The sequence below is a fragment of the Notolabrus celidotus genome, chromosome 1, assembly GCF_009762535.1.
Source record: "Notolabrus celidotus isolate fNotCel1 chromosome 1, fNotCel1.pri, whole genome shotgun sequence".
NCBI classification, from domain to species: Eukaryota; Metazoa; Chordata; class Actinopteri; order Labriformes; family Labridae; genus Notolabrus; species Notolabrus celidotus.
In genome coordinates this window covers 28265260-28284856 of record NC_048272.1, presented here as the reverse complement: position 1 = coordinate 28284856, position 19597 = coordinate 28265260, and the positions used below count along the sequence as shown (strand labels likewise).

General features: G+C 38.6%; 2 protein-coding genes and 1 long non-coding RNA gene across 7 annotated transcripts in view; 2 read left to right on the top strand and 1 right to left on the bottom strand.

The window, feature by feature from the left end:
* Nucleotides 1-1295: 1295 nt before the first annotated feature.
* On the bottom strand, nt 1296-13810 carry opn1sw2 (opsin 1 (cone pigments), short-wave-sensitive 2). Of its 2 annotated transcripts, XM_034681354.1 has the most exons (6): nt 13399-13810; nt 3754-3812; nt 2965-3133; nt 2564-2729; nt 2144-2383; nt 1296-1684 (listed from the first exon to the last, which is right to left on the bottom strand). In XM_034681354.1, the coding sequence occupies exons 1-6, from the start codon at nt 13431-13433 to the stop codon at nt 1583-1585; spliced, it is 771 nt and encodes a 256-aa protein (XP_034537245.1). In that variant the 5' UTR covers nt 13434-13810; the 3' UTR covers nt 1296-1582. The 2 variants fall into 2 exon arrangements, with proteins under 2 accessions (XP_034537245.1, XP_034537237.1); XM_034681346.1 differs by lacking the exon at nt 13399-13810 and having other exon boundaries at nt 3754-4191.
* Nucleotides 6599-8642, top strand: LOC117811226. Its single transcript, XR_004630955.1, has 5 exons — nt 6599-6712; nt 6851-6966; nt 7437-7511; nt 8281-8353; nt 8503-8642. It is a non-coding gene; the product is annotated as an uncharacterized LOC117811226 (long non-coding RNA).
* hcfc1a (host cell factor C1a) overlaps nt 13059-19597 on the top strand; it is a 16707-nt gene continuing 10168 nt past the window's right edge. The window contains exons 1-10 of one of the 4 annotated variants that reach the window (XM_034681310.1): nt 13059-13656; nt 14761-14955; nt 16221-16369; nt 16899-17059; nt 17172-17380; nt 17600-17684; nt 17791-17897; nt 18793-18972; nt 19061-19303; nt 19431-19579. In XM_034681310.1, the coding sequence (XP_034537201.1) occupies nt 14766-14955; nt 16221-16369; nt 16899-17059; nt 17172-17380; nt 17600-17684; nt 17791-17897; nt 18793-18972; nt 19061-19303; nt 19431-19579 (1473 nt within the window). In that variant the 5' untranslated portion in view covers nt 13059-13656; nt 14761-14765. Of the gene's footprint in view, nt 13657-13731; nt 13878-14760; nt 14956-16220; nt 16370-16898; nt 17060-17171; nt 17381-17599; nt 17685-17790; nt 17898-18792; nt 18973-19060; nt 19304-19430; nt 19580-19597 lie in introns of those variants that run through there. The other 3 variants (XM_034681325.1, XM_034681319.1, XM_034681333.1) reach the window with 3 other exon arrangements.

Genomic DNA, 19597 nt, shown 5'->3' with positions numbered 1-19597 from the left:
CTAAAATAATTTGCACTTTATATTTCACACTAAATTTTGATCTTTGCAAACATAGGGACTTTTGTGATTACCCACTCAAAAGACTGTAATTCTGTTCAGCTAACCCACTTTATATTTTTAGTTCTGACTTACTTTGAATTGCAAGTAATATGTAAGTTCCTGTGCCAACTGATTTTAGTTAGGTCAAATTCAAATGATTAATGCTTGCATGTGTGTGTGTGTGTGTGTGTGTGTGTGTGTGTGTGTGTGTGTGTGCGTGCGTGCGTTTGTGTGTGTGTGAACATCTACTATTTATAACATCTGTTAAAGGTATGGCGCCATCTATCGGCTCCATTTCAAATTAATCGTCCACATCTTCAACAATCCACTGCCAAGTAATCTTTAATTTTCATTTATTCAGCTGTGATATATGAACAGATGGACTTCAAATGGAATCATAGAAGACATACATCTGCTCATAATGTCATTCTAACCATTTCTTTGACTGTTTCATACAGACAGGGACATCAAGAACCAGTACAATAGCCTATTGCACATTAAAATATTTGCATTGGATGATGGAGCAGTGAGTGAGTTAATACTTTTTTTCTCCAATTTGTACATTTCTCACAGTATCTGTATGTTGAGTTCATCTGAGTAATGCTTTGTTGGAAGTTAAAAATATGTGTCTTGTTGATTTATACGCCTGTGTTTAACTATCATGTTTTCTTTATGTGCCATACTTTCTCTTCAAAGCTTCATAAAAAATGCAGCAGCTTCATTTGCTAATTCAATTTTGATGTTCTGAAAGAAATTCATTTTTCTAATTTTTATTTGAAGACATTTTAAATTTAACTCAAAATTAAATTTAAATTATGAGCGTAAATAATAAAGCAGAACTATGTGTTTGCCTTGATCTTGATCCCAATATTGTAGACAAACATGTTTAAACAGAGCATGGTTTGAATCTGTTTGTCTGTGGGCTAATACTTCAACAGTCCTCCAGGGTTTTTCATGCTGTGGAGCAAAAACAACACAAACCAATGCCAGACTGTAAGCATACTCTTGACTGGGACAATTGTGAATTACACTTGGACTATTCAAATGTAATCCTGCTAATCTCACAAAGCTATCTATCTGATGAGGTGACCCAAAGGGTCTCTCGACAGTTTCTTCCACATTGTTAGTAGTTGTTTTCCAAGCAAAGATGTACTGTAAACTGTAGAGTTGTTGTAAGCATTTTATTCTCTATATGCAGGCAAAACCCTAATTACAACAATTCTTTTGTACTCAAAGAATTTTCTTGTTAATTCAGTAAAAACTACTATGGGTTTTGTAGTGACCTCATCATGCATCTTGTGAAAAAAAACAAGATTTTAGGAGGGATTAGACTAAAAAAAATAGTTTTTTAGAGAGAACTCATAATGAGTTCCCTGGTAAAGGACAAAATAAACACTGTCATTATTCATTCATTTATTTTTTTTTGCATTTTATATTTGCATATAACTCTTAATCTGAAAGTATAACATCTTTACACTTGTCACAGTATGCATCAATTCAGTCCTTTTACAGTGTGAAAGTCATCAAATGGAACATGAATAACCTAAGCAGGTCCGACCTTGGAGACTTCAGTGACTGATGTACTTGATCCCTCCTCATCCTCGCCTCCGCTCATCCCCAGCATCTTCTTTAAACATTGTCGAAACTGATGGGACAAAGTTTTTAGAAAAGTTACTTCTGTTGTAAACATTTTCTGAAATTATAAGTAACATATTTCCAGAACTTTGCAGATAATTCCTTTTTGGGATATGTACCAAAACAAAACATCATGTGATAACAATCAATTAATCTCTCTTTGTATAAAACACAACACACGTTATCTCAAGATGCTTTTACAAACATAGCAGGTCTAGACCATACGCTGTGTTAAATTATTAACAAAGACCCAACATCAAGACAGGATACGATCCAGTCCCCTCAAATCTGATGTTTTTAGTTACATGAACATGTGAATGGTCATCTGAACAATCAGGAACAAACTATGTGTCCATGATTTGAAAGCTATAAAGAGAAGCACCACATAACTAATGAAATGTGATGCATTGCTTGTTTCACTACCTCTAGCTCTTTAATTGATACATGCATACTAGATACCAAAACCAACCTGTTTGTTGAGTAGGATGTAGATCATTGGGTTGTAGACTGTGGAGGCTTTAGACATACAGGACGGTATGGTTGCCAGTCTCAGGTCAAATGTCTGCCCACGGTTGTTAACGACCCAAAGAGCAAAGATGGTGTAGGGCGACCAGCACACGAGGAAGCCTACCACCATGACAACCACCATCCTTGTCACCTCTTTTTCTGCCTTCTGGGTGGAGGCGGACTCAGCTTGAGCCTTTGCTGCCTGTTGATGGAGAGGCACATTAAAGTGGTAGGTCCAACAATGGAAACCCTCACATGTATGTATAAAAGCCACAAATGAGAGCTGTAGGTTTCCAAACAAACACACACACACACACCCACACAAACAAAAACACAAACACACACACACACACACACACACACAGAGTTAACCTGAACCTACCGATTTCATCAAGAAAAGCAGCTGTGTGTAGCAGAAAACGATGGTAGCGAAGGGAACAGCAAAGCAGAACCCAAACAGGAAATACACATAGGACTCATTGTTAAACTTGTTGTTGGTTGTGTACCAGTCTGGTCCACAGGAACATTGCATGCCCTCTGGGATATACCTGTAGAGACAAGCAGAGCTGAAGACGTGTGCTGGTTGTGGCTCTTTATATTTAGATTAGGTTCAGGTAATAACTTATGCTCAATATCTTAACAAGAGCTGTGTATGTCTTATACATACTGAAATTTAGAAAAGTAATTTTCTAAAGAACATCTTATCAGTGTTATTTCCTAAAATTAGTCTTCCATGGCAATTATAAAAACTAATAATTCTGCATGCTTTGTCCATTTACTAACCTACTCCAACCAAACAGGGGAGGAGCTGAAGCAATCAATGCAAAGACCCAAGTGGCTGCACAGCAAGCTATAGCATGGTTAGGCTTGAAGGCAAAGTTCCCGAGAGGCTTACAGACAACAAGCCATCTCTCAAACGCTACCACAGCCAGAGACCACAGACTCACCATACCTGGAACAAGACAGAAAGGAAAAATTTGATTTGATTAAAAAAAAAATCGTATGCCTCTTGATTTAAAAAGTATTCTCTTACAGGTTTGCATCTGCTGGATCGCAGGAAGTTCTGCTAACCAGCCCCTGCTTTTGCTTAAAAGTATTTGGGTCAGATCTACAGTTGCCTCTGAAGTCTTTACAGGAACATTTTGATGTAACTTTTTGATTGAACTAATAAAAAGAGATTACACTTTTAACGAAGCTGTCTTCTGCTCATGGTTTCTTGGTGGACCACATAAACTCAATAAGCAGCTCAGCAATTTACCTGAGCGATTGTAGTTACAAAGTAATGTTCCTGGGCTTATACACAAATTAAAATTCACACTTCTACACAAAACTGCTGCTTTTACAGCAAAATTAAACTAAGTTGTGCTGCAGATTTCAGTCTTTCACAATTCACTGTAACTTCAAAGAAACCCATCAGCATTTTATACATAGCTTTTTAGTCTTACAATAAAAGCAGCAAAGTGAGGTTTGCTGTGTGACAAAATATACAGTTTTAACAACAGCTTTGTTTCTCCAAAATCATTTACTTGATTACCAAATAATTATTTCTTATAAAAAAATTAAGCTCCTCACCACCCAGGGTTGCAGCAAATCCTTCAATCTTGCAGCCAGTTGGACCAACAGCCATGTATCTGTTCATGAAGCAGAAGAAGCAGGTTGCCGACCCCACACAGGAGACAATGAGGTTAGCCACAGCCAAGTTCACCAGGATGTAGTTCAGATGAGACCGGAGCTTCTTATATTGTATAGTACATGCAATAGTGAGTACATTAATGCTTGTTCCGCTCACAAATAGGACGAACATAAAAGCTGACATGGCATAAAAGACACCCTGGTGCCCTAAGTGATCCTGGGGAACTAGGAACGGGCTTAGCGAAGTGATATTGTTGGTGTCCAGAGGAATAGGAATCCAGAAGTCATCTGGGAGCTCTGTTTGCCGATGGCCCCTCATTTTGGTCTGTTGGAGTGTCAAATAAATTTGAAGCACTCTTCAAAAAAGTTAAAATTGGGTTATTAGGAGCCTAAAAACAATTTCCATCTAGTTTGAAATGATTCTAAGGACCTTGTTTTAACGTCCTCCGACAGTCTCTCTCCAACGGGTCATTACACCTGCATTTATAGGAAACTTAAATATCACTTAGGCTCAACTTAATTAGCTCAAGAAGAGGATTGACATTTTGGCATACATCCCACACATAATGGCTCAAGGAACAAGGAAGGGATTTAAAGCTTTAGCTCACATCCCACATATACTTGTACCTCTGTAGACATCATGAACTCCCATTGCAGCATCTTGTAGCTAATAAGTTACTCAAACCTGGCACAGAACAGCTCATTAAACCCTAATGTCTAAGAGGCCTGTGGCCCACATAATCTGATCATCTGCGATGTTCATGAGGTCAATTGAATGCATCTGGCCCTTAGTAATCCAGGTGATTCACCCCTCAGGCTTTATGTCATGTCACTTGGGCATCAAGGTTTCCAAATAAGGAGCGTCATTGTGTTTCACAGAGAGTGAAATTTTAAGCGTAACTGTGACACAATAAAAACCCTGACACAGAGGCAGAATGTTCAAGTTAAAGTTAACAGCCAAAACAGAAACAGTAATGTGTCAAAACACCTCAAGGGACCTCTGAGCCAGACGTACCTTCACACTATCCTTGTAGGTGCACCTTGATGCTGCTCAGGCTGATTTGCATTGACCATATTCCAGGTAAGGCCAATCCCATCCATGTGTCTGATTTTACTACAATGACTGACTGCATTACACTAATAAGTCAGAAATGTCTTAAAAATATGTTGGTCTTATGGTTGTTCAGTGTCCCATGCAGCTGTGTAAAAGAGTCCATCTGAGTCCACCCTATCCTACAAATAAGTATGTGCACATTTAAAGGACCATCTGACTGATTTTCAAATTATTTGAATGTCTAAATAAAAAATATCCCAAAAAAACAATCAGACTAAACCTAAACCGTATTTAAAGAGGTTAGAAAACCACTACAATAAAAAAGACCAAAAGCAAATTTATGATTTTAAATCTAGTTTTATACTGAACAGAAGAGGGCACATCCGGCCCATGCCTTAAATATGACTGAAAGCGTTGTGGGTTCACATTTGTTTTAGTACTGTAAACTTATATCTAGTTTCTATCTTTTACTCTGAGTTATTGTTATTCTTAGTAGTGTTATTCTTTTAAAATCTGAAATTAATTTTGTTTTTTTTAGGTAACAAAGTCAAATCTGTCTAACACACCTCAGAATGAGACGTCTTACCATGATGCTTAAAATGCAAGTTCAAAATATAAGAGGTGCTTTTTTGTAACATTCAAATAAAATGTGACGGTTTGTTTTGGGTGGAACCATTGTCATTGAAGCTATTAAAAGGTCGTGTTTAGCCATGCAGTCAAGGTTCAGGGCAAATAAAGCTCTCTTGTAGCACTTGAACAAAGACTATTTTGAATCCATCGCTTCTTCTCTTGGAGAACAATATCTCTGTAAAAAGAGGAAGACACCTGGCCTCACTAGGTCGGTGGTCAGAGAATTCAGCATGCTGTCCTTAATCTCACTGTAAGATGTTGTTTATGATGATCTGATTGTTGAGGGTAACACACATCCTGCTGCACACTATATTTGTCTCAAAAGAGGAACTTCAAGATTTAGTCCTTCGTAAACACTTTCCTGGAAGTAACACAAACAACCATAGCGGTTTGTGTATGTAGGAGCACACAGTGCACAGTGTTTAAGATGCGCATCAGCGCTTGCTCTTAACAGCAAAACCTGGTTGAACAGGTTAATCCAACTTTCTAATACAGAGAGCAGCAGGTCTTTGCCTTCCAATCTGGCTCCCAATAACACTAAATCTGATAATCTCTGTGTTGTGGCCTTTTGTAATCCACTTTCCTGGTTTAACTCAAGCTGTGTGTTAGCTCTTGGGCATTTTGCCTCCTTTCCTGAGCTTCAACAACAAGAATAGTGTCACTAAATATGTTGTCCAGTGAAAGGGCAGAGGGGCTTTAAACATATTGTAACAGACAAGGCAAGAGATATTCCAGATAATGAGGATGGACTTGCAGTGAAAAAAATATGTTGTGAATTGCTTAGTGAGATTAAAATCAACATTATAAAGTAAAATCTAAAATTCTTAATCTGATATTTTTAGCAGCCCCTTAGAAGAAATGTTTAAATCTATTCATTTAAATGCCCCATGTATCCAGTGTAGATATGTACTACTGTATGTACATCAGCCTCATCAAGTCTGTGGGTTTGTGTGTGTGTGTGTGTGTGTGTGTGTGTTAGTGTGTATGTGTGTGTCTGTATGTGCGTGTGTGCGCATGTATGAGTTCTACAATCATCATCTGCATGTTAAGCTGTGATTCGACCACAGGACTTCTGTCATACCACCAAGCGTTGCTGAAGGACCTGCAGTCGCGAATCCACTTGGTCAGAAGATGAAAAACGTCAATCCAGAGGAGAGGGAGGAGGTGAAGGAGGCCACACAGGACGAGGACCAGGCTCATCAGGATATTGTTCAGGTGGGAGTCTTGTATTGGGCAGTGTATGAAATTGTAAATAAATTAATACTGTAAGTATAAAAAACCTGCATATAACCAATAGGTGCTTACTAGATGATCTGTGAATGTGTTGAAGGATGGGGTGTTATTCACTTCTAGATGGATGGACATCTAAATTCCTTGTAAAGCTCCTTAACATCCCTGGGCTTCATGTTGGCCAGCATGGCATGGAAAATCATACATTTGCTTTTCATGCTCATAGCCAGGAAAAGTTTGTGAGTATGGACATTCTCTCCTATGTGTATGAATCTGCAGTGTCAAGGTCAGCAGTGATCATTTTCACTGAACGGTTAGAAACTTGTTTGGAGGAACAGCAAGTCGGAGCACCGATCCACTAAAAAATGCTTTGATTTTTTTAATTTGTGAATCAGAAGAGAGTGACTGAACGTTTGGAAAATATATTCACATATTCACAAAAAGCTTCTCAAACTTGAATTAAAAAAAAAGCTTACATGTTAACACTATAATGTAACAGCAGTCAGTTACTACTTTATTTATTTATTTAATTTTATTTATATATATATATATATATATATATATATATATTGTATTTTTTTAATGTATATAGAGTCCCCAGGATTGAATACATCATCCACAGAAAACTGAACAGTGAAGTTAAAACCAGACCAAGTGAATACAATAATGTGAAGATATTCTCACTCTTGTTCTTTTCTTTCATCCATAGATTTGGAGTTTAATTCTCAGCTCTTACAGTTCAGAAGTTGGTGTGCAGTCAGCCAAGACCCTGAACCCTGAATTGGTAGGATATCCATTGTGTGTGTGTGAATATGTGTTAATGTGACTGGATTAGTTCCTGATGGTTGGCTTGGCATTTCACTTCAGCCCCTGCTCTCGTGTAGTGTAAAGTGCTATTAGTGCAGTCCATTTACAATTTTCCATTTCCACACTATTAGTTCTGATACAGCCAGCATAAAAAGAAGGTTAGTGTGTGTCTCAGAACCCGAGATGGTTCAGTTGGATCCAATCCAAAGGAAGTCGTTGTTTTGTAAGCAGATGATCCCATCATTAGGGATATTACAACTCCTAAACACATTTAATTGGAACAAAGGTATCCTGTTTTCTATTAGCATTAGGACGGATGATCTTATACCTTCTTTATCGTATCAGGATTAAGAGGGATTACATTGAGTTGAGCATGGATCACGGCACAAGCAGTGGATTTCCATGTTGGTGAATGTTTGTTTTATATATTAGGATATAATCAACAATGTTGGATTATTACAATGCCCTGCAAAACTCTTCAATCTCCATGGATATTCCGAGACAGTTTGTATGTGACTGGTATGTCTGATAGAAAAGGAAACAAAATCATCATATTACGTCTACATCTTTGAGCAGGTTGATTGGGCTTTGCATACTGACGCCATCCAACAGCCTGAGAGCACAGGCAATTAGGATTTAGAATAAGAGACTAAGAAAGGAATGGGTTTACAGGAGAGCTGGCATCAATGTTTGTTATCACGTCATTAACCCACTGTCTTTTGGTTTTTGTGACACACATCACTAAGATTCCTCATCCATGCCAGGAGTGCACCAAACCTTGTATGAAGACTTCGTAAAGACATCACTCACTGGAGAAAGGTAAGCGATGTGTAGCTTTGTAGGAAATAGCATATTTGATATTTAAAAAAACAGGATTTGTTTTTTTTGAGGCAGTGCTAGACATAGATCCATTTCCACAAATGTATCAGTAACAGCAGGATGTTGATTTTAAGGTTGTTTGCTTACAGGGATCTGGATAGTAGTCCAGGGCTTTGGTACAAGAGACTCTCTAATATTCATTCTTGTTTAGATTTTGTGAAAACTATGTGAGAAATTCCTGCCAACACTTGACTTTGTACTAACAAAATAAAAAAGTTCTTGAAATTGACTGACACACTGGTCTGCTGTGTCTCTAACAGAAGGTGAAACCAGACCAAGCCTTTTTTTAAAACCTGCACCTCCCGCTGCCATAATCCTTCATCCTGTTGCTTGTACAGCTTTATATCGTCATCTCTTAAGGCTGTCAAAGGTTACATATTCAGCCGCTTCCTAAGAGTCTTACTGTTTGTTAACCACTACCAACTCCTCACAGAGAGAAGATCAAGACGTCTGAGCTTCAATGATCTGTTTTCTCGCTTTTGTAATCCCTCACTTTGAGTGTTCACATGCATGTCAGTGATTCTTTAAGCTTTGAGACATGTAAGCTGCCATTCTTTAAATAACAAGAAAATACAAAATTATTTTGCTCGTGAGGCCAAAACTGATTTGATGTCAAGATTTTAAAAGAATAAAAAAAAGATGATGTGAGGGACTGACAACAGGTGCAATCAATCAGCTGCAGTGGTTACTTTTGTTCACTTAGATTATTTAAAGGATTTGGAATACAGGTGGTTTAACTTTTAAGAGTCCTCCTTGGTGTATTTTTATGCACTACTCTATTGAAGTTAAGAAATTTCTACTGTTTCTGTCTACATAATACCTCAACGTGTCTTCTCTGAATTGTTTTCTTAAAGGTGTGCCTCATGGGTCTATAATCTGTTCCATATTGATCCAGTTAAATTCCTTCAACCAACACAAGCAACATAATGCTATGTTTGCATTCTGCTTAGATTGCTTATTCTGAATTTTTCTTAAAAATTACAACAAATTTGAGCAATATTGATGACACAATTTAAATTTGGAGACCTTATATCTCATCAAAAAAGAGAAATACATATATGTTATATATATATGTTAAGTAAGAAAAAGGTAATAACAGGAATATAGAGCTCAATTTTATAAGTGTGTTGCTTTATTACTTATAACTTCTTCAATTGCTATCTTGGTGGAAAGGCACTTGGTGAGGAGAACCTCAGTGTTTGAGTTAAAACTCAAGTACCAGGTATTTCCATTTTCACATGCTTTAAAGTTCTACTCAGATAGACTTAATTTTGAAATACAATCCTTACCAAAAAATCAGCTACTGTTATAAATAACTTCCCACATAAACATGATCCAATAATAAATTGACTTGTTTAAACTTTCAGTTTACCTTTTACTTTGAACACGGATATTAATTTTTTAATAGAGTATTTTGATTTAGATTTTTCTTATTGTGGAAGGAGAACTTCTACTGGATAGAAGACATGAGTATTTCTGCTACCTCTGATGTTGCCCTGCGGGGGAACATGTGGTAAGTTAGGTTAATCCAAAGTCCAGGTAAATGGCCAAGATAAACACAGGAAAGAAAATATTCAAACAGATTTTATGAAAAATGAAGTGCATTACATGGAAATGTCCCAGAGGTTTGTGCCAATCAAAATGAAACTATTATCACTTCAAATCTCTGAATTATTAGGGCCCGAGCACCGACAAGGTCGGCTAAGGCCCTTTTGAAACCCAAGTGATTATTATTATTCTTTGTTTGTTTATTTCTTTCTTCTTTCTCCCGACTTTTGAATCCCCAATTTGCTTGCCTTAACGCGTCCCAAAAGTCCCCAAAAGTTGCACATGCACCATGCCTGGCAAAAATTTTGATATTTTTGTGGTCTTGAAAAAAAGATTCCAGCGCCCCCTTGATGTTGCAAATTTCAAAAGGCCAGCCCCAGAATACGGTTCAACATACATGCATGAATTTTTTTTTTGGATAGGTATCATGCCAAGACCTACAAAAAATCATCTTGACGTCGTGGTGAAATCGCAACAGGAAGTCGGCCATTTTTATTTCACCCGATTCCCAAGGGTGCGTATTTATGTAAATGGATCCTACAATTTTGCTCCGATCAACTCCCAACCATGCACATTTTGAAGTAGACACATTGATGATCAAAAGTTATCGGACAGAATTTCTCTAAGTCAATTGGTGTGGGCGTGGCACCTCGCTACATTTGGAGGACATTTTGAAAAAATTCTAAACAATTATATCTATCATTTGCAATAATGGATCAGGCCCAGGCCGGTCATGCATGATAAGTGCCCCAGCCTGAACGCCTCTATAGGCAAATATTCACCAATATCATATAGCGCCCCCTACTGGCAGCAGAAAATGACATTTCCTACTGTTTTTATCCAATCAACTCCTGCTTCGCTCACAATGTTGCTGTCACACTGCAGATGAACATTTGTCAAAGGACTCTTCCTAAGTCAATGGATGTGGGCGTGGCGATGCCTCAAATTCTGATGTCTTGCCATGAAACAGGAAATACTTATAGCTCCTTCATACAGTTTGAAGTTACATACACATGATCAGGGTCCATCCCTCAAAACACCTATTGACTCATTTATCTACTACAGCCATAGCGCCACCCACAGGAAATACATGGTACTGACATTTACACACAACACCTGATCTCTTCCAAATTTGACATGTTTCATGGACCCAGCCTGAACTCATATACATACACCTGTTTGTCATATGTATATATATATATATATATAGTGTCACCTAATGGACACAATGAGTATTTACTCTCAGAACATGTTTTTAACATGCTTGTGATCCCAACCCTTTCTATAATGATGTGTGATGAACAGTCCTTCAGAACATAATTAAAGACACAGCACCAGCTACTACTGCAGTACTGCAATGTACATTATGCTGATAACTGCACGAGTATGCTCACGGTTTCAGCCTAGGCAGCACAGCAACACCTGCAGCACATCAGGCTGTGGCTTACATCAGGCGGTCGCGCACATCAGGCGGTGATTGAATGAGGGCTCGCACATATCCGCTTGCGGTTTTAATTTTGGAATATTATTCATCATGGTTGTTGCTGTTGTTATTGTGGATGTCTGTTTGTCTCCCTGTCTGTATGGCTGTCTGTTCCTCCCTGTTCATTCTCTGTTTCTCTATCTTATTTTCTCAGATAATCCAATGAAGCAGAAAAATGTTCACTGTTCAGTTTTATGACTGAATTTTCCTGTTTAAAGGAAGTTTTATCTTTTTTTTACGTTGCCTGTTTCCAAGTTCTCATAGTGGATTAAGTTTTTTCATTGCTAATAATACTACAAAGTGTGCTGTCTACTATTCTTTATGTATAGTATTACAAATTCACTTCAGTTGTAATTTGAATTGTATATTAAAAATGCTGATTGATTGATTGATTCCTCGCAAACTGGTTTACTAATAAAACATGACATTAAAATTTGTTAAAAATAAAATAAAAGTTTGAAAGCATTTCTTATCTTGTGTTTTCAGATTGATTCTAGCTCTCTTGTAATACCATTAATGGTATGGAATAATTATGTCTAATTAATTCTCATTGTTCATTCCAACACAGGGACAGTGCACCAATTCAGTGATAGAATAAGTATATGAGGAAAAAGAATCCCTCTCTCTCCCCCCTTGTTGTCCTCAATATTATGTATTTACAGAACCAGAGCTGTAGATTCTAGACACTAGAGTTAGGGTTAGACACTAAAAATGGGATCCAATGGTGGTGCCAGATGGTGATGGCCAACAACAAAAGTCTTAAAATTGTGACCCAGAAATGTGGTCCTGAATCTGGAGCCTCTGGTTCTGCACTCACAAGCTCCTCTTGCCTGGGTACTTTTTCATTTAGTTATGCAAATGTGCCAGAAAATATATGGAAACATCACAAGACTGTCATCTAATGGACAAATCATGTATTGCAAAAAAGGACAGCTGCATGTGTTTTTCAGGTAAACAGATCATTTGAGTGAGATGAGCTGTGCCATAACACAGAACATGAATGTGCAGGCACATTGGAAATCATTTTTTTTATAAGCATTTTTAAAAAATATCGCTTTAAAAATTAATGTTTCTTAATATAGCTTCCCTTTTTGCTGGCCCATAGAGCCAAAGGTCAGATTTAGTTAGTCAGGGGTTAAAAGTGTTGAGTACATGGGAAATAGATAGATAGATAGATAGATAGATAGATAGATAGATAGATAGATAGATAGATAGATAGATAGATAGATAGATAGATAGATAGATGAAGCTGATGCTGCATCACAAAATTGGCAGTCTATAAAATGTTCCTAATGTTCCAAAAACAAAAACAATTGTGCTTATGGTAAGCCTTCCAAAGTTGAAGACGCCATACAAAATTGGGCAACTTGATTGAGAGAGATCCATTTCAGTTTGAACATCAAATTAACTCCTGTGCTTCCATGCAGACCTGCCCACATAGAAACAAGGAATTATTTCAGCAAATTATATTTCATTTAGTGTGATAAATACTTCACAACTCTAGCGTGAGATCAGAGCCTATTCAATGTCAGTTGGAAAGATGTGGATGAATTTTTTTTTGAAGGAATAAAGTGCGTGCGTGCGTGCGTGCGTATGTGTGTGTGTGAGTAATATAGCAATGTAGCTGTTGTCTCAGTGGAGGGCGCACTATGGTGCATGTGGGCGTGGTGTCTTTTTAAATATGTTCAAGCGCTTATTGTGAAATCGTGTGCTTCTATACTATTAACATGTGTATATGGGCATATACAAATAGGTACAGGAGGCAATAAAAGCAACATCATCAAATATAATAATATATATGGGGTTCTGGCACGTCTGTCGCCATCTTTAGTAAGGGACAATAAGCCTACTTAAAAATCAAACAACTTGTTGTAATCCCCCGAAACTTATAAAATGTGTATTTTGTGTTGATATCAAGCGTTCGTTGAGCGACTTCGCGAAATATGTTACTTACCGCTTATTCGTGAAGAAAAAGAACCAAAACGGCATATGCGTTTGAGTGTGATATGGTAAGTGAGCGGGTTTTTGTCGCCATGTTTACTTTGGGTGACGCCAACTCTCTTCCATTTTCCTCCGCCTCTGGTTGTCAAGAAGATGGCAGCTTCCAGGCAGGCATGAGAGGAAATACTTCTTCAAAAAACGAATGAATTTGGATAATTATCGGAAGATAAGCCCACAAACCAGTGTTTTTGCAACTACTGCATCGAAATAGGTGAGTCTAATTGGGAAATTACTGCGCATTTGGCTGTTTGTTGTGTTTTGTTGTGGCATTCCGTCCGGCCATTTTTCTTGTGGGAGCTGTAGAGACTAGGCCAATTGTCGAAAAAATGGCTGCTTCCACAGACGGCATGAAACACAATAACACTCTATATGTGCAGTTTAATTAAGTTTAGCTGTGTTTTAATAGAGTTGTCGCAACTACATTTGTATCAGGTAAAATATGCATGTCATAATAAAACGTAATTACAGTGCATGCAAGTGTAAAACTTGAGGACGCTTTGACAGATGCTAGCGCTGTTAGCTTGGCCGAATTAGGTTGAACTGTCAGCCGCTAGTGCTAACGAAGTCTAGCTCACCTCCTAAACACTCCAGTTTTAATGGAGCTGTAATGAATTTAACATTGATTATTTCATATGGTCAAATACGTTTGAGTTGTGTTGAGCTGCTGCTGTCAAAGAAGGCCTACGTTAGTTTTCTAGTGTTATTAAGTGCGTTAAAGTGGCTGCTGAGAATGCTAAGTTTGCTACAAGATGGCGGCTCCCAGAGAGGCATGAAAATACTCGACTCTTGCTAACGGTTTTAATCATGCATCAATCCCGTGTTGAATCAATATATTAGTGTTCTTTGCTTCTTCTACATGAGTGTAATTTATTCATTTGTCATTTTACACTTTATCTCTGCTGGCGGCGTTTGCTAGGTATCATGTATTTTTCTATTTCATTCGCTTCCGCCATTTTTCAGCCTGGCAGTAGCATTAGCGGGGGTTTGTTTGGCTGCAAGATGGCTGCTTCCATGAACCGAATTCAATGGTTGGAAACAACTATATGAGCCACAACTTAGATGTTGGGGATGCTTTTTGTGTTTATTCCCAACTACTTATTCAATTAAACACATAAAATGGGTTGGCGTCAGTAGCTACTAGATGACTTTTACTGTGTTTTTTGGCTTGATGTCTTCATGAAGGGGAGCTAATGGCTAACTGTGAAGCTTTTTACAAACTGAGAAGTTAGCTCCAGTACGGGATCTGATACTTTACACAATGGAAACACATTTTATTCAGTAGTTCAGACGGATATTTCGTTGTTCGTTTCGACAGAAGTCATGTCTGCCCCTGGCTCCGCGGTGTCTGGGACCACGGTTCTGCAGCCGCGGTGGAAGCGGGTCCTCGGATGGTCCGGTCCCGTTCCCCGGCCCAGACATGGACACCGGGCTGTGGCCATAAAGGAGCTTATGGTTGTCTTCGGCGGTGGAAATGAAGGGATTGTGGATGAACTACACGTATACAACACCGGTAAGATGAACTCCATATTTACTTTTAGGGAATAATAAACCTTTCATTCAAAGATTAATCAACAAATCTTAAAATGCAGACATTCGTAAAAAAATGTAAACGATGTTTTTTTGGGTTTTTTTTTTTTGCTGAATACTTTTGTGATGTATTTCCCTAGATTGATTCGTGAAATTATAAATTAAGTATAATAAAGGCCTCAGTGGCCCAGCAGATCCATGTGTGAAGACATTGGTCCCCCTCTGCTGGAGAAAGGGTTTTAACGCACGTAAAAAAGGCGGGCTAAAATAAAATGGATGATGCTGGTTGGGTGAAGCATATCTTTTGACACAATTTCTTCAATATAACTAATAAGGACACGAAAGTTAGGGAAATTTGTCTTTTTTTTTCTAACCATTAAATGGCCCACCCTCTCTTCTTGTTTTGCTTGATGATCTGTTGTCCAGTCTTGTTTTTATCAGCTCAGAAATATATATTAAGTCAAGTCCTTAATGTCAGCTAAAGATCTACAGAAACTCATTCATGCTTTTATATCCTCCTGCCTCGTTTATTGTAATTCCTTGTACTCATGTCTTAGTCAGAAATCAATCCACCCTCTCCAATTAGTTCAAAATGCAGCAGCTCATCTTTTAACAGGAACTAAAAAATGTGCCCACATCACCCCCTTTTTTAGCTCATCTACACTGGCTGCCTGTTGATTTTAAAATTATTTTACTGACTTTTAAAGCACAACATTGACTTGCCCCTCGATATATCTCTGAGCTTTTATCCCCCCCCCGACGCAGTCTGAGATCCTCTGGCAGTGCTCTGCTAGCTGTTCCAAGGACCCGACTGAAAGCCAAAGGGGACAGGTCTTTCTCAGTCAGGGTTCCTAAACTCTGGAACAGCCTGCCAGAGGAGATTAGACTTGCAGAATCAGTCCCTTGTTTAATGTCATAACTCAAGACACTTTTTTACAGAAAAGCTTTTATTGTGTGATTTTATTTTATTTTAACTCTGTTTTAAGGGTCTGTTTCATAAGCTTGCATGCGTTTTAGTTTTTATTTCTATTTTTTTTATCACTCAATTTTGCTTTGCACTTCTTCTTGTTTTTATTGCCCACTGTGAGGCACTTTGTTACCTGTATTGAACAGTGCTATATAAACAAAGTATTATTATTATTACAAATAAAGATATTTTCATAGAGATTTGCAGCGGAGTGTAGCCTGATAGGTCTGTGAAAGCTTGCCTGCCTCTCTCAATGTTATCATAATGTGTTTATTTTCTAGCAACAAACCAGTGGTTCATCCCAGCAGTCCGTGGTGATATCCCTCCTGGTTGTGCTGCATATGGTTTTGTCTGCGATGGCACCAGGTTGCTGGTGTTCGGTGGGATGGTGGAGTATGGAAAGTACAGTAATGATCTCTATGAGCTACAGGTAATAGTAACTACTGTCTGTAATCCTCATTGTGTGTGTGTTTTATATTATGAGAATCTAATGTTAATTTAGAGATAACAATGGTAAAAATGGATTTTCAGAACACTGGAGGCAATTTTTGTTTTACATTATTGTTGTGCAGCTCATGCAAACATTACGCAGAAAAGGACATGTTAGTAACACTGACATCTGGCCAAGATTGTCATTATCCTGTATTTGGAGTCATTTGTCGAAAACATGCCAATATCCTCCTAAGTTCAAAAGTTTCTCTCTTTACTGTCTGGATACTCTGTCACAACAAAATGGGCTAGAGTTAAGTAAAACATATAAAAAACTAATAAATACATCATGTTATATAAGGGACTGGTTTATATGCGTATGTTTATAACATTCATATTAAGTTAAATTTGACACTCACCTTTACTATCAGTTTTTGAAAATTTGGAAAGACGTTGGCCATTGATCTGTTTATATGTCCTTACTTGGACATTTTCAATCAATACAATGTTTTGACCCTTTGGTGCTGTAGGCCAGCAGATGGGAATGGAAAAAGTTGAAGGCAAAAAACCCGAAGAATGGCCCCCCTCCTTGCCCTCGACTTGGCCACAGTTTTTCTCTGGTTGGCAACAAGTGCTACCTATTTGGTGGACTCGCCAATGACAGTGAGGACCCAAAAAACAACATTCCCAGGTAACCGTTTTTTTCAAGCAGGCAACAGAATGAAAGCAATAGCGCAGTTCAATCTAACATTGAATTCGAATCAACAACTTAAGCCTGAGATATCTTTGTGTTTATCATTCAGATACCTAAATGATCTCTACACACTTGAGCTGCGTGCTGGTTCCAGTGTGGTTGGATGGGATATTCCCATCACATACGGAGTCTTGCCTCCTCCCCGGGAGAGCCACACCGCTGTGGTATACACTGAAAAGACAAGCAGGAAATCTCGCCTGATAATCTATGGAGGAATGAGCGGTTGTCGTCTTGGAGATCTGTGGACCCTTGATATTGGTAGGTATCTTAAAGTGCACACTGAAGAATCGCAGCACAAACATTTGAAGGTTCCGCTTAGAGAAAGTTCTGCTGTTCTGTCTGTCAGAGCAATTGTTCAACAACTCTTTAGAAATAACTGTATTTGACAAGGTGTGTTAGAATTTGTCTTACATGCTGTGCTGAATTTATCTGGTGGTATGTGTCTCATACATTGTCTGTGGCTCTTTTGACTCCCAGATACCCTAACATGGAACAAACCATCAGTAAATGGGACAGCACCGCTCCCCAGAAGTCTTCACTCTGCCACCACCATCACAAACAAGTGAGACAATGGCGGCATCTGAGCCACAAAACATGATGGTTGAATTCTTACGGTTGGAAAGACTGTGTTTGTTTGCAATATCTCACCACATTTTGTCAATGTTCAGGATGTACGTTTTCGGAGGATGGGTTCCTTTGGTGATGGATGATGTCAAAGTGGCGACACATGAGAAGGAGTGGAAGTGCACAAACACACTCGCCTGCCTAAATCTTGGTTTGTATAACTCTTGTGTCTTACAGTTTTCCCCAAACGTAACACATTTTCAGAAACTGAGGCTGAATTATTTCAAACTAATTTTCCATACCTCCATAAATCTCTAAAAATTAATTCCTTTCACCAAAACAAAACACACAACTATGAAATGATTACTGATGCAATATATTGTGTTTATGTATGTTTTGGTCTGATGTGGCCATGTAACATAATCAAATGCATACAGGGAGTGGAAACAAGTTTCCTTTTTCTGTTGCCTCAATATGGAATTCACGGTAGTCTACCCAATGTATATTTTACCCTTCAATCTTACCAACTTTTCTGTGTGTGTAACATAATAAAGAACATCAGTGCATGATGCAAAAAGGCAACGAAAGACATATGAACTGTATTCGTATGGGGGTTCAGCTGATTTGACAAAAAACATGCAAAATGCTACAAAACAAATCACTGATCCTGCTCAGAGGACCACATCCACATCAGCTGCAATGTTGCTGCTCCATCTTGTTGCACATGTATAAGTCACTTGTGGCTTCTTACTTACTTTGAAACATTGGAGTGGTCTTTCTATTGAGTTTGCACGGGTTCAATACGTGTGAGAGTCATTGTCATCAGGGTGTTGCACTTTGAAGGCCTGTACGGCTAGATGAACAAAATATCCAAAACTTTGATTTAGAGTTATATTTGAGTGAGACAAACGGAATTCTGCTTAGAGTTTAGCAGTTTACAATCACACTGTTGATACATGAGCTTCACGTTTTTAGAATTATATGCATACTCCATTTAGTATGTGTATAAAATGGAGAAACTTAGTTTTTCAAGTTTCACTTTAATGAGGCTGAAGTAGAAATGTGTAAACCTCGAGATGATTTTTATACCATGTGTTTGTCTGTAGACTCCATGTGCTGGGAGACCGTGTTAATGGATACTCTTGAAGACAACATCCCCAGAGCCCGTGCAGGCCACTGTGCTGTGGCCATAAATTCCAGACTTTATGTTTGGAGTGGTCGTGATGGATATCGTAAAGCTTGGAACAACCAAGTCTGTTGTAAAGACCTTTGGTACCTTGAAACTGGTAAGTATGCATGACCAGGATTGGATTCACCAATAATACTGACAGTGACACAGGTTTATGTTTAATTTCTCGTTTTCCACATCTCCAGAGCGGCCACATGCTCCTGCCAGGGTGCAGCTAGTCCGTGCCAACACAAACTCTCTGGAGGTGAGCTGGGGTGCTGTCTCAACTGCAGATACCTACTTATTGCAGCTACAGAAATATGACATCCCTGCAACTCCAGCTGCAGCTTCCCCAGCCATGAGTGCAGCTCCTTCACAACCTTTGAACTCCCCTAAGAGCCCTGCACCAGCTGCTGCAGCACCATCTGCTCAGAGCCTACCACAAACAGGTAACACAATAGTTACCACAGTTCCTCTTTTCCAATTCTTAAATCTCCATTGTTTTTAATACAGAAGGAAGCTGAAACCACAAAAAAGGTCTCGCATGAAGCCTAATCATCTGTCCCTTTTTTACAGCTGTTTTGAAGGTTGCAGCTCAACAGTCTGCCACAGGGACATCTGTTGTCACAGTCCGCCCCAGCCAGCCTGGGAAATCCCCAGTCACTCTGACATCCCTTCCTCCAGGTGTACGAATGGTAGTGCCTGCCCAGACCACACAAGGATCGGTATGAGCAACTTTGCAT

Bases quoted from the DNA above. Each gene is read 5' to 3' on its own strand.
- opn1sw2 (XM_034681346.1), bottom strand. From the start codon at position 4,132: ATGAGGGGCCATCGGCAAACAGAGCTCCCAGATGACTTCTGGATTCCT. The intron at 2,384-2,563 runs GTAGGTTCAGGT...CTCCATCAACAG, and splicing joins TGCTTTTCTTGATGAAATCG to GCAGCAAAGGCTCAAGCTGA. The intron at 1,685-2,143 runs GTTGGTTTTGGT...TTGTCCCATCAG, and splicing joins ACATCCTACTCAACAAACAG to TTTCGACAATGTTTAAAGAA.